Here is a 14921-nt window from a genome sequence, read left to right as displayed (position 1 = left end):
GCTGGGGCTCGACCTCTTCGGGGCTTCAGAGAGAAAGGCACAGGAAGGAGACTCTTAGTGACTTCAAAACACACAAGACTTAGTGCACTGCCCAGCAGCGCCCAAGTACCCGACATGTTCCTCCAAGGAATCTTTGCCTCCTTTGGCCTTGCCCCCACCTCTCCCTGCTTGGCTCAGCATCTCTGCTGTCCCCCTGTTGCTCAACAAGCCTGAGGTCACACTTCAGGGGACACCTGGTCTTTCTGAAGGGACAGATTGTTATGCTCACAGTGTGCCATAGTGGACACAGGCATCATTTATCACAAAGGACAGGAGGAAAAGTACAAATCAGATGAAGTGAGAAAGGTGCTCACCTGGTTCTGTGGGTGCCTCTAGGATCCCCTGACTGTGGAGCCTGGTTCTCACGGGAGGCATGGTTACTCTCTGCAGGAGGCAGGCAGCAACATAGGTGTCGGAAGCCATTGACAAGGGTTTTCTTGACCCTCTTCCAGCGGTGACGCCTCTGGTTTTGGGAGGAAGCTGGCCCGGCATCCTGGGGCTGACCATGGCTGATGGCCTCTTCCTGTCTGGTGGTCAGCAGTGTGTCCCCAAGGGAGGAGCCTTTGGGGGTTACACGCAGAGTCGTCCCCAGCGAGCTGCAGAGTTTCTCTGCATCATTTGCAGCCTCATTGTGGTCTGCCCCATGAGGGTGGTACAGAGAGCAGGATGTCTGGGCCCTCGCCGTCAGGCTGCCACACAACCCGATCTTCGATGGAGAGAAACTCTTGCTGCTGTCCGGGCTGCTGCTAATGAGGGAATCAGCCACAGGACAGCGCAGGTGGGATAGGTGGGCAAGGCCTGGCTCCATGGGTGTTGTGGGTTTCACCTGGTGATGGCAGCAGTCCCCCCCGGGTGCCTGGTGTTGCAGACTCAGGTATGTGGCCATCGCCTGATCAAATTTTTGGACTTCCAGACACTCAATTATTTCTTCACCTGCCATGGTGCCGACAATGCTAGGGCTCAGGGTGCCTGGGAGACTCTGGATGGATGCCCGTGCCTGGCTGTTCCTGATCATGGGGCGCGTCAGGATTTGACTGATGGTGGGCCTCCTGTTGGGGCCGATCATGAAGATTTCCACGATTACGTTGAAAATATCAAGTGGGACATGATGAGGAACGCTGAAGTTTGCAGCCAAAATTTGCTGCTTCAACCCCATAGAAGAGCTCGCTTGGAACGGAAGGTGCCTGGCCACCATGTAGTAGAGGAGCACGCCTAAGTTCCAAACATCGCTGGCATAGCCATCGTATGGCTCCACTCCGAAGAGTTCCGGGGCACAGTAGGCCAGAGTGCCGCAGAAAGTCTTTAGTTTTGTCCCAGGGACAACTCTGACTGCCAGGCCAAAATCACAGAGCTTGGCATTTCCAGAGGCGTCGATCAAGATGTTATTTGCCTTAATGTCCCTGTGGACGATACAGTTGTCGTGGCAGTACTTCACTGCCTGTACTACCTGTCCAAACAGCCTTCGAGCCTCGCACTCCTGTAAGCCTCCCGGTTTGCGAATCTGACGCAAGAGGTCCCCTTTGGAGGCGTAATCCATTATGAGATACGTCATGTCCCGTGTCTGCACCTCCCGAAGGAACCTGATTATATGCGGATGAACGAGGGATCTCATTATATCAACCTCATTGTGGTTCGGGGCGCAGTCCCCATTCACATTTGCCAGAATCTTCACAGCCACGTAGCTGACAGTGGGCACGTGAAAGGCCAGTTTGATTGTGGCAAAAGTTCCTCGTCCCAGAGTTGTCAGCATTTGATAGATACTGCTAAATGTCTCCTTGTCACAGTAGAGGGTCTCTCTGACCTCCTCCATGGCCAGGTTCTCGCTGAAACACAACGGGAACTTTAAACAAACAGTTTAAATCACACCAATGAGAATGTTTATCACTATGAATTCCTACATTCCAAAGAGAAAAAGAGTCACAGATATTTCAGGCAACCTAACCAGCTACGTAGTGCTCAGGAAGGGAAGGAAGTACCTTCCAAAGCAGTGGACAGCAGAACATAACACAGGTCAGGTTGGCCGGATTCACCCAGAAACTGAGAGAAGAAAACAAAGGGTCGCAGAAGCTACGAGCCACTGATTGGGAAGGAGAATCATCCTCTTACTTGAGCTGAACACTCATTGAGAGACAAGATACTAATAAAATCATATGCATGAGAAGTTGAGGAGACAACAGACACCCTGAAAACAGAGAGTGTCTAGGTGCGGAGATGGCTCAGGAGGTCAGAAGGTTTACTATTCTGGCAGAGGACCTGTGTTTGGTTCTCAGGACCCAGGCCAAGCGGATCAAGTGACTCCAGTTTAGGAGATCCTACACTTCTGCCCTCTGAGGGCATCCAAACACATGCGTGGACGATCTCAAGGGCAAACACACACACACACACATATACACACACACACATATGTATACACACAAACACACACTTGAGGTCACCTAAATGTACACTCACATGTACTATATATAATTTTAAAGAGTGATATAAGTCTCTTTGATTAATTTTCTTTCTATGACCTGGAAAGACATAAGACGGCAACAGATCCCCTAGGTGCGGCACTTCAAGAAGTTATGTTGTCATGGGATTGCTGTGAGGCAGACCTGGTCTTCTGCGAGAAGAGTCCATGTTCCTAACTACTGGGCTGTTTCTCCAGGCTAACCCATCTCCCAAAGAAATCTGTTTTTGAAAACCCTGAGAGTCCTTCTCATGGACTGGAAAATGTGGATGGAATTGAGAAACTTCTTGATATAAATTCAAGTAAGAAGACATGATGAAGAACAAGATTGAAATATTTATGAGGAAGGAAACTGCATAGGAAAGCCCAGGAGCAGGCAAACCTACTGATGAATCCTCCCAATCTCTTGAAAACAAATGTCAGTGTTCCTCAATACTCCATAAAATAGAAAGGTCCTTAGTAGTTCCAAACTCATTCATGCCCAAACCAGGAAAACACAATGAAGAATAATAGAGGCTATTTCCATGATGAACATAGATGTAAAGTCCTTAATAATACTGCTTAATACTTTTCACCAAATTCACATAAGTCAGGCCATACTTCACGGTTAAAATATGCTCCCAAGGATCCTTGCAAGGATAGCTCTACGCATTTAGCCTGACAACACAACACTGAAACAGAATTAAGGGCAAGAGTGCCACAGTCATACAGAAGGACGGCCACAGAGAAGGATGAAACTGTGGGGCTCTCAAGAACATGGTTGTCACCAGAGAAGATCGCTCTACATGGGAAAAGCCAGTCCTTCAAATGTGTCACTTTTCTTCTCTCATATGTGGAACTTGGGAGCAGGAGGAGGTCCTCAACATAAGAGGAGGCTCCTAGGAATGTGGAGGAGGTCGTGTGAGAAGAAAGCATAGCAGCGTGGGTTAATCACATGATCAAGTGCTCAGAATGCATTAGAGATGTTCCTGCGATTGCCAGGACTAAATTGTTCCTATGATATGGTACGCCATAACAAGGAAAGGCTTGAAATGAGAAAAGAGAAAGGAACCAAAGAACACATAACAAAAGTAAATGAAGAAGTAAAACTAAAGAAAGAGGTTCTGGAGAGATGGGTTAGTGTTTAACAGCACCTCCTGCTTTTTCAGAGACCCGTGGTTCGAGGCCCAACACACATGGTGCTCACAATCAATTATTATTCGAGTTCTAGCTAATCTGTCTTCTTCTTGTGACCTCCACAGGTGCGAGGCTCTTGGTACACACAAAGAAAGAAAACAATATACTCATACACATAAAATAATAATATGAAAAGTTATGCCCCAAGATGCACAACTTAAATATAAAAACTACCGGGCTGCGGTGGCACATGCCCTTAATCCCAACACTCAGAAGGCAAAGCAGGTAATCTTTTAGCTTGAGGCCAGCCATATCTACAGACTGAGTTCCAGGAAGGCCATACACAGAGTTATTCTGTTACACAGAGAATTTCTGTCTTGAATTCTCCTCCCATACACTCACACAATAACCAGAGTAAAAAAAAAAAACATGAAAAAGTAAGCTCATAAATCAAGCCAGAAAATGAATAAATACACAGACAACAAAAAAACAACAACAACAACAATCAAAGGCAACAAAGCTGGAGGGAAACTTACTATGTTGGAGTCCAGCAGCTCTTGAAAGTCCAAATAGTCTCTTTCACCAGCACAGAGCTCCAACCACTTTCCACCTCACGAACCCGCTTGCACTGTAAGGAGAGGAGGCAACCTCAGCCAGTGATGTGATGGCACAGGCGCTGGCATTGTGAGGTCATAGCAAGAAAAGGACAAATGGTGGCTTTTCACAGCTCACGGGTTTTCTTCCCCTTCTGTCACCAAGTACAGAACGACTGAGTGAAAAAATAAGAACATGAAGGGACTTGAGAGGGGTGGGCAGGAAGCAATGAGATCAGGAGAATGTGGCTTTTCCCATCTCTCCTCTCGAAGAGGCCGCTTCTGCCTTGCTCCATTCTCCCTACTACTCCTCTTCCCTTTTCTGTTTCTGTCTCTCTCTGCCTCTCTGCTCCTCTCCTCTTTCCCCTTCCCTCCATATCCACTAAATAAATATCCAACCTCACTCTGCAAGGCGTACCTATCCATCTGTCTCAACAAACTGAAATGAAGGGAAGAAAAGAAAAGACAAACAAAGAAACTCAGGGAGTGGAGTGGGCAACAAGTTGACAAGAATTAGCCAAGGAAGAACAAACCAGCCAGCAATATAGGAAGAGAGGGATGCACAGGATTGTGTAGGGAGGCACTTAGCTATTCGGGGTCTTTTTAGTTTGGGATGAGTGAAAAGATGCTTTTCTTGCTGGGTCTCTGTCCAAATAGGAAAGTAGATTCGTTGCTTCTTGGCTTCTCTGAGCTAGCAGGTTAGCACCCCAACATCTGACTCCCAAGGTTTTTTTTTTTTTGCATATTTTTCGAGACAGGGTTTTTCCGTAGCTTTTGGTTCCTGTCCTAGAACTAGCTGTTGTAGACCAGGCTGCCTGAAACTCACAGAGATCCACCTACCTCTGCCTCCCAAGTGCTGGGATTAAAGAGTGCGCCACCACCGCCCGGCTCTGACTCCCAAGACTTTATTGGTAAATAGAAGAAAGGGGCTTAGTTAAAACTTACATTTGGTGATTGTGGCCAAGCTGGTAACAGCGGGACCAGAAATCCCGCTAGGCCTCAGCCTATGTGGTGAGGTGTTGATTGTCAGGCCCTGGGGAGAAGATAGTAATTAAAATCAGGTAGATTCAGGTTAGGCCATTAAACTGACAGAAAAACATGAAAAGTCTCATAAAGGTGAGCACTTGGCTTTTTTTTTATTGGTTTGTCAGGACAGGTTCTCTGTTTAACAATCATGGCTGTCCCTGAACTAGCTCTGTAGACCAGGCTGGCCTCAAAGTCACAGAGGTTCAGCTGCCTCTGCCTACCGATTGCTGGGATTAAAGGCATGCACCGCTGTGGCCCGGCACATGGCAATTATTAAAGCTAGGAAAGTTGAGGCAGGAGGACCAGCAGTTCAGGTCATCTTTGGCTACACAGTGCTCTTGAGGCCAGCCTGTAGTACAGGAGACACTCTCTCACCAAACAAAAAAGCAAAAGCAAACAGAAGGGAAACGAATGCATTTGTCTTGTACATGATTGAGGATCCCAGTGCTTCAAAAGTAACCTTGGCTGTGAGACACAGGGCACGGACTGATAGAGATATGAATAATTTGCATTTTTGTGGATTTTAAGGTCAATTTTGTTATATGTATATGTATTTCTAATCTTGATTAAGGTATTGTGATTGTGTAGTTCATTTAAAAATGTAATGTATATATGTTGTTAATGGATAATCATCAATAATAGTCAAATTTGTAGTCATGTTAGTTAGATTTCCTAGATATATAGAGATACATTTCAATTAGATAGACATTCTTCATATCTTTCAAAGACTGCAGAATATGGCATTTGATGTTTTAATAACTTAGGGCTTTTCATGACAATGAGACACATCTGCTCCTGGCAGCACCAATCTACTTCAAGAGGAAGATGGGCATCGAAGAGACTCCTCATGGAGTTTGATAGCCATTTCGGCAAGAAACTGCTCTTGCCTGGACTGTTGCATAAACTGGACTGGCCACAAAGAACCCGCAGAAAGAGGACTGCTGAACTTGCCTAAAGGTGATATGATCTTTCAGGGTTCCTGATTCATGAAAGAGTCTGTGAGACATTCTGCAGGACACAACAGATTGTGACTAAACTGCCTTTGAAATTTCCTGCTTCATGGAAATGGCACTGGATACTATGGGCCTGTAGGCCGAAGATGGATGCCCCAATGGTACAGAGGAACTTTGGGTGACTGTCCAGGCAGCGAGATGTCTCTGTGATTTCTAGAGTTTTGTAAGTTGTTTACTTCTCATTTACTTAGGTAATATTATATGCTTCTGGAGTCTTTGATGGAGTTGAAGAATAGATAGATAGTTATAGTTTTCCTCAGTTATGATAAAGGATAAAATAGATATCGTAACTGTAATTCTTGCTTGATAACAGTTTTGTTATATGTAATCTTACTATGTTAAAGTGAAAGCCTTTCTTTTTTGTTTAAACAGAAAAAGCGGAAATGATGGGGGAGAGTCTTCTGTTTTGTGTTAATTTCATTGGTTAAATAAAGAGACTGCCTTGGCCCTTTAATAGAACAGGATATTACGTAGGCGGAGTAAACAGAACAGAATGCTGGGAGCTAGAAGCTGAGTCAAGTAGTCACCATGATTCTCCCACTCCAGACAGACGCAGGTTAAGATCTTTCCTGGTAAGGCACTTTTGGTGTTACACAGATTATTAGAAATGGGTTAGATCAATATGTAAGAGCTAGCCAATAAGAGGCTGGAACTAATGGGCCAGTCAGTGTTTAAAAGAATACAGTTTCTGTGTAATTATTTCAGGCACAGCTAGCCGGGTGGCAGGAAGCGGCCCGCCGCTCCTCATCACAATGGACACAAGTGTGTCATGAGTGTGACATCAACACCTGAGGTGGGAGGGTGGCACTCAGCCTTTTTGTGTTCTTGAAGCTATGCTGCCTTCACCTTACCTAAGTAATCAACAGATTTACCCTTTAAATGGACCTCACAGGACCCACGCAGAACCAGCTATGGGGCATAAGCCAAAGAAACTGGATGGAAGTTTACGAAAGTTCAAGCAGGACGTTCCTTCTCTGTCAATAGAACGTTCACACCCCTAGGGCATCATATGTACAAACATTACACACTTAGTTACTGGCTAGCAGCTCTCTGTGAGGTCCAGGCCAGCCTGGTCTACAAACCAAGTTCCATAACAGCCAGAGCCACACTGAGAGGCTCCATGTCTGGAAAAATAAAGAAAAGATGAGATGAAAGAGTTTTCCTCTAGCCCAGGCTTGTGATAATCAAATAAAGGCAGTCCTTGTCAACAAAATGTCCCCCTGTTTTTTCCAAAAGGACAGGTATTTGGGGTGGGTCTCTGGAGTGCTGGGCAGAACATCCCAGCACTAGGTAGTTTTGTTCTAGACCGTGTTCCTTGAGGTCTCTGGCCAGCAGAACTGATCCTTTGCTTCCAAATGATTATTGCCCCCACACCGTGCCTGATAACACATGAGCTTTAGTACTGCAATCACCCTGCCCCCTGATAGAAAATGAAAACGTCCCACATAAGGCCAGTTTCAGGCACACAGAAGGATAGAAGATGGTGGAGGGACCTGGTGTGCTATGTCCCACCAAGGGAAGTTCCTCTCTTCCTCAAAGAACAGGTTCTTTCAGACTTTCACTTTTTCTGTTCTTGAATCCCCTGTTCCATCATTAGCATCACAAATGGGATCTAGCTCTTACCTCTGGCCCTCTCCAGCCCTGACTTTGAACTGCCAGAAAGATTCTAAGATAACCAATTTGGAGGAGGTTTTCTGCTAGAGCACAGGCAGACATCCATCTGTGCCCTTCCTTAGGACACCATCCAGTGTGCCTGTCAGTCCTCTGGACAGGAGTCCACATGACTTGGCCTGGACTCGAAAGTACCTGACTGAGTTATTAAGTGAGAACACCAAGGGACTTGAAAAGGGTGGGCAGGAGGCAGTGAGATCAGGGGAATGTGGTCAAAGCTTTCCATGTGCGTGTAGATCAATGTCGCTGTGAGAATACTCATGTTGTAGAGTCAATGTAAACAGATGTTTTAAAATGGTGAACGAAGGAATGAGCCCAGAGAAAATATTAAAACTAAAGGTTAAAATAGAGTAAACATCTAATTGATGCAGATAATAAAAATTGCCCCAAATTATACCCCAGACCGAGGAAGAAAGAAAGGAAGATATGGTTATTTTCAATCCTGGAAACACAAACCTCTAAACCCCAAATCTGTGACCTTTGAAGGAAACTCACTGTGTTCAGATTCAACAGCTCATGAATATCCACCAAGTGGGACCAGCTCACTTCTATCTAAATCACTCTTTCAACTGAAAATCAGCCTCTCAACTGTAAGGAGAGGAGGCAGCCTCAGCCAGAGCAGTTAAGAAACAGGGTTCTGTCATTGTGAGGTCAGAGCAAGAAATGGACCAATGATGGCTTAGCTTAGATCACTGGTTTTCTTCACATTCTGTCCCTAAGTACAGGAAGGCTGCCCTGGTCAGTTGGCACGTAGGGGCCTGGGGAGGCTGGTTACACCCAGTTAGCATTCACTATATCTCCCTTTTTTTTGATCGTTTCTGTTCTTTCATTCTTTTGTTCTTTTGGGGACCTGACACCCAGCTCCCAATTAAATTATACACAGTAGCTTCTTCTTACTTACAATGCCTAGCCTTAGCTTGGCTTGTTCCTTTCCAGTTTTTCTTATCTTTGAATTATTTTGTCCACCTTTCCCTCTGGCTCTGGGCTTTTTAGTTTTTTGTTTTTTTTTAAAGCACTCTGTGTATCTTTCTTTGATTATTACTCAGTGTCTGGATAACTGGATAGCTTACCCTAGCATCCTGCTCTCCTTGTTCTCTTGCTCTTTCTCTGTTCCTTCCTCTACGATTTCTCCTTCCATTTATACTCTCTGTGTGACTGACCAACCTATCCTTTCTCCTGCCTTACGTTTGGCCATTAAAATCTTCATTAGCCCACCAGGTGTTTTAGACAGGCAAAGCATCACAGCTTCACAGAGTTAAACAAGTGCAACCTAAACAGAAGTCACACACCTTAAATTAATATTCTACAACACCGCCTGTCCTACCGTTTACTTCTGGGTTTATTTACCAGGTTTTCCCCAACTTTGAAACATGGCCACATGCTAGAGATCAGAGTTCAAACACAGGATCCTTCTTGGGTATTACACATCCAAACCCTAATAGAAACCACTTTAATAATCACAGTAGGTGGAATCGTGTGAATTATAACAGGCTCTGGATGTTGTCCTTCAACGGGTATGGACACTGTATACTTGTTTTCTCTTCCTGTGAAGAAACATCATGACCAAAAACAACTGGAGGAAGGAAGCTTTACTTCCCTTTCACTTTCCTATCAGAAGCTACCATGAGTGGAAGTCAGGGCAGGAAGTCAAGACCAGAACCTCGAGGCAGGAACCAAAGCAGGTACCATGGAGTAAAGCCACTTACTGACTTGCTCTCCTTTCCTCTCTAAGACAGCTTATTTTATAGATACACCCATGACCTCCAACCCAGGGACATCAGACACTGATTGAAATTCCCCATAGACTTACCTATTAGATAGTTAAGTTCCTTCTTCCTCAGATTACTCCAGCGTGTGTCAAGTTGACATTTCCACCTGGCACACACTGACACCCATCTATTAGTGGATGGAGAGCATGGTCCACTTCTCACAGACCCTAACATTCTGTCATGACTTTTGGCTCATGGAACCCATCACATCCATCCTCAAAGCAATCAATTCCTTTTGTAGTAGACTCAGATTGATCAGAGTAACATGGTAGCCTCTGACTGACTGTGGGATGCTGTGGCAATGCTTTGTTTCCCAGGACACTCCAGGGCAAGTGACTAACTTCTACGGGGCTGAGAAGAATAGACTGTGTCACATTTTCTCCATAAACTCCTCATTCAATTTCCCACCAGACAGAAAACTAGGACCGCAGCAGGCAGTGGGTTGCTATGTTCAAAGTGATCAGAGGAAAAAAATCCATCAGTGGTCCCAGAATTCACACCCCTGAAAGGGGAGGCACATGTGGTTTCTTCAATGAAACCTGATGTTCTGGGCCAATATTTTAGGGAAAGTAGAGGGGGAAATCCTCCCAAAATAAACCAAATAACCACCAAAATAGTTGAGAATGCAAATGAAAAATTTAGAGCAGACCTCGGAGCTAGGGCAACTCCCAAGTAACTTTTCTGGGTGTTTTTAGACTCCTTTAGCTCTCATGGCTACTTTGATGATTTAAATTCTGTTTTGTGTCTCTGTCTATGTGGATTCTAAACCCTGGTACAGTTGGTGCTGTCTTAGTTCCAGGTCTTTATGATCTCATGCCTCAGAAATACCAGCCATTGCCACCTGCATTAAGCCATCTGCTACTGCTAAGGCTCTCATTGTTGTCACCGTCTGACCTCCAGTCCCTCACTGCCACACCCCACCTTCTCTAAATGTCTCCACTGCCTGTTTGTCCTGCAGTCGAACCCAAGACCAAACCACAAGATCAGCTATCCACTCCCAGCTCTACTTTTTTCAATCATTTATCGTTTTTAGTGAGATATAATTTTCTCCCTTCCCCTCCCATCATCCCCCTCCCCTCTACCCTCTCCTATGACCCCCATGCTCACAGTTTACTCAGGAGTTGTCTTTTCCTACTTGCCATGTCCATTAGATCCCTGTGTGTCACTCTTAGGGTCCTCTTTGTTGTCCAGGTTCTCTGGTTTGTGAATGATTGGTTGGGTTTTCTTTGCTTTATGTCCACTCATGAGGGAGTGCTTATGATATTTGTCTTTCTGGGTCTGGGTTACCTCCTTCAATATGATGCTTTCTACATCCATCCATTTGCCTGCAAATTTCAAGATGTCATTATTTTTTTCTGCTGTGTAGTACTCCATTGTGTAAATGTCCCACATTTTCCTTATCCATTCATCAGTCAAGGGGCATTTAGGTTTTTTCCAGGTTCTGACTATGACAAATAATACTGTTATGAACATAGTTGAGCACATGCCCTTGTGGTATGATTGATCATCCTTTGGAGATATATATATCCAAAAGTGGTATTGCTTGGTCTTGAGGAAGGTTGTTTCCTAATTTTTGGAGAAATCGCCATACTGATGCCCAAAGTGGCTGTATCAGCTTTCATTCCTACCAGCAATGCAGGAGTGTACCATTTACCCCACCATATATCCTCTGCAGAAAATGCTGTCATTGGTGTTTTGATCTTGGCCATTCTGACAGGTGTAAGATATTAGCTCAGAGTTATTTTCATTTGCATTTCTCGGAAGGCTAAGGATGGTGAGCATTTCCTTAAGTGTCTTGCAGCCATTTTAGATTCATCTGTTGAGATTTCTCTGTTTAGGTCTGCATCACATTTTTTACTGGAATATTTGTTCATTTGATGACCAATTTCTTGAGTTCTCTGTATATTTTGGAGAACAGCCCTCTGTCTGATGTGGGGGGGGGGGGTTGGTGAAGATCGTTTCCAAATCTGTAGCTTGCCATTTTGTCTTGTTGACCATGCATGTTCTCTGCTTTACAGAAGCTTCTCAGTTTCAGGAGGTCCCGTTTATTAACTGTTGCTCTCGATGTTTGTGCTACTGAGGTTCTATTTAGGAAGTGGTCTCCTGTGTCAATCTGTTCAAGTGTATTTCCCACTTTCTCTTCCATGAGGTTCAGTGTGGTTGGTGTCATGTTGAGATCTTTGATCCTTCTGGATTTGAGCTTTGTGCATGGCGATAGTATGGACCTATTTCATTCCTCGACATATTGATATTCAGTTATGCCAGCACCACTTGTTGAATATGCTTTCTTTTTTCCATTTTATATTTTTACTTCTTTGTCAAATATCAGGTGTTTGTAGGTGTGTGGATTGATATCCATTCTTTGATTCAGTTCCATTGGTCCTCCTGTGTGTTCTTATGCCAATACCAGGCGGTTTCAGTATTGTAGCTCTGTAGTAGAGTTTGAGTCAGGGATTGTGAGGCCTTCAGAATTTCCTTTATTGTACAGGATTCTTTTGGTTATCGTGGACTTTTTGCTTTTCCATATGAGGTTGAGTGTTGTTCTTTTGAGGTCTGTGAAGAATTTTGCTGGGATTTTGATAGACATGGCTTTGAATCTGTAGATTGGTTTTGGTAAGATTGCCATTTTTACTACATAAATTTAGCCTACCCAAGAGCATGGGACATCTTTCCATCTTCTAGTGTCTTCTTTAAATTCTTTCTTCAAAGATTTAAAGTTCTTGACTCACTGGCTGCTGCTCAACCTGGAGGCGGAGGCCAAAGAGGAAACTTTGTGGACCGCCTATCGATGAGCACCTGAACAGGAGCTGCTGTCCTTGGAACCAGAAGAGATCCGGAAGCACCTGAAACTTACTGAGTGCCAGTTCCGTAACCGCTGCCATGATACTGACCCGGGGTCTTCCGGGAGACTTGACCAACCAGGAAGTAGGCTATTGTGATCTTCTGAGCGACTATGAACTAAAGGACAGTTGGTGGACAAATACAAAGGGACAGCTTTCGTGACCCTGCTGGAAGGGGATCAGGCTAAGCTGCCATCAAGGCCTTCCACCAGAGCCGGCTTCGAGAGCCGGAGCTGTCAGTTCAGCTGCAGCCTACAGATGCTCTGTTGTGTGTGGCCAAGCTGCCACCCAGCGTGACACAGGCAGTGTGAGGAGCTGATGTGGCCCTTTGGCAGCCTGGAGCGCTGCTTCGTAGTGTACAGAGAGTGCACAGGCCACTCTAAGGGCTATGGCTTTGCAGAGTACATGATGAACGGCTCGGCTGCCAGGGCAAGGCTGATTTACTGTGCAAACCACTGAGCCCCTAAACACTGTATGTGTATTGCACAGATGCTGGGCCGCTGTCTCCTGCCTTGTTGCACTCCCGGTGCCTCTGTGTGGACCATCTGCCACCTGGCTTCAATGACGTGGATGCCCTGCACCAGGCACTGTCCGCGGTCGATATACCCACCTTCTTTCACCTGCCATGTGGCCAGGGTGGGCAGCTGAGGGGCTTTGCAGTACTGGAGTATGAGACAGCAGAGATGGCAGAGGCTGCAGAACCAGAGGGCAGGTAGCCTGGACCTGGGTGGCAGTCACCTTCGTGTGTCCTTCTGTGCTCCAGGTCCTCCTGGCCGCAGCATGCTGACAGCACTCATTGCTGCCCAGGCCATGGCTCCCAATCGAGGCAAGGGACTCCCGCCTGAGCCAAACGTCCTGCAGCTGTTGGACAATCTGGGCCCATCTACCTCCCTCCAACTGCTGCTCAATCCTCTGCTGCATGAAGTGCCAGTGGCCAGCAGGGCCTTTTGGGTGTGCCCACTCCATGCTACGGCTCAGCGGACCTACCCTGTCCACTGCCCTGCTCCAGTTAGCCCTGCACACCCAGAGTCAGAAGAAACCTGAGATCCTGGGAGACTCCCCTCTGGGTACCTCCAGGCAGGTGCCCAACCTGTCAATTCCCTCCTTGGGAGGTGTCTTCAGATGGTGATGCTGGCTCTGGGACTGAAACCTGCTGAGGGAAGCCACAATCCCTTACTACCACCACTGCTGGGCCCTTCTGGGGAGACCGGGAGCCCATGAGTCTGCATTCCCCAGCATTCCAGCTCACTCCACACCCAACCCTTGTGGGGCTCTGAGGCCCCAGTCTTTGTTAGAGGCCTCCTGAAGGACAATGTGCCCCGGCCAACCACCCCTGGGTTGTCACTGTTGGAGGAGCCCCCAAAGGACTACCGCATCTCCTTGAACCCGTACCTGAATCTACATAGCCTGCTTTCATCCAGCAACCTGGAAGGCAAGGAGACCTGTGGCTGGTGAGCATTGTTTAATTTCCATGTGTTTGTGGGCTCTGGAATTAGCATTGCTGTTGAATTCTAATTTTAAGCCATGGAGATCTGATAAGATGCATGGGGTGTTTCAAATTTTTTGTATCTGTTGAGGTTTGCTTTGTTACCCAGTATGTGCTCAATTTTTGAGAAGGTTCCATGAGGTGCTGAGAAGAAGGTATTTTCTTTTCTGTTTGGATGCAATGTTCTATCGATGTCTGTTGAGTCCATTTGAGTTATCACATCTGCTAGAGCCACTGTCAGCTCTAGATCTGCTCTGGAGGGTGACCTTTGACTCTTGTCAGTGCTTTGACCCTGCTTATCTCTCAGGGGTGATGTGAACAGCCTTCTGGGATGGATGGCTGGGACCAAGCCTGCTTTGGTCTCAAAGTAGAGTGGCCTCACAGCAAAACCTGCCTTCAGTCAGGACCAGAAGGGATTAATCTTAACAAGCCCTGGCTGGAATCTTCTAGGGTGGTTGCACCACTGTAGAGAATTAGATCCTCAGGAAATACTGGTCTTTGTTGTGATAGTCAATGGGAGGCTCCCCCAAGGGACTGAAATGGCTGAGAGGTCTAGTCACATTTTGGGTCTTTCCTAGTTAGGTTTCCACTGCTGTGATAAACGCCATGACTGATACCAACTCGGGGAGACTGGGGTTTGTTCTTTACTACACTTCACCATCCATCAATGAGGAAAGCTGAGGTTCAAAGCTGGAGGCAGGAACTGAAGCAGAGACCATGGATGAGGCTGCTTACTGGCTTTGTCTCTCTGCCTTTCTACCTTCCTTGTACAACAGAACCACCTGTCCCAGGATCACATTATCCACCACAATGAGACCAGGCTCCCCTGCATGAGTTGCCAATTAAGAACATACCCTGTAGTCATGTCTGCAGGCCAATCTGGTGAAGGCAACTCTTTGAGGTTCTGTCTTCCCAG

The 14921-nt window shown here is 46.0% G+C and overlaps 1 protein-coding gene and 1 pseudogene across 1 annotated transcript; one reads left to right on the top strand and one right to left on the bottom strand.

The window, feature by feature from the left end:
• Positions 1–349: 349 nt before the first annotated feature.
• LOC142844153 (sperm motility kinase-like) lies at positions 350–1849 on the bottom strand. Its single transcript, XM_075962446.1, has one exon. It carries the CDS (start codon positions 1847–1849, stop codon positions 350–352), a length of 1500 nt encoding a protein of 499 aa, XP_075818561.1.
• A 76-nt stretch (positions 1850–1925) lies between these two features.
• On the top strand, positions 1926–13974 carry LOC142844151 (ribonucleoprotein PTB-binding 1 pseudogene; annotated as a pseudogene).
• The last annotated feature ends 947 nt before the right edge of the window (positions 13975–14921 follow it).

Source organism: Microtus pennsylvanicus, chromosome 2, assembly GCF_037038515.1.
Source record: "Microtus pennsylvanicus isolate mMicPen1 chromosome 2, mMicPen1.hap1, whole genome shotgun sequence".
NCBI classification, from domain to species: Eukaryota; Metazoa; Chordata; class Mammalia; order Rodentia; family Cricetidae; genus Microtus; species Microtus pennsylvanicus.
This window is presented reverse-complemented; position numbering and strand designations above follow the sequence as displayed.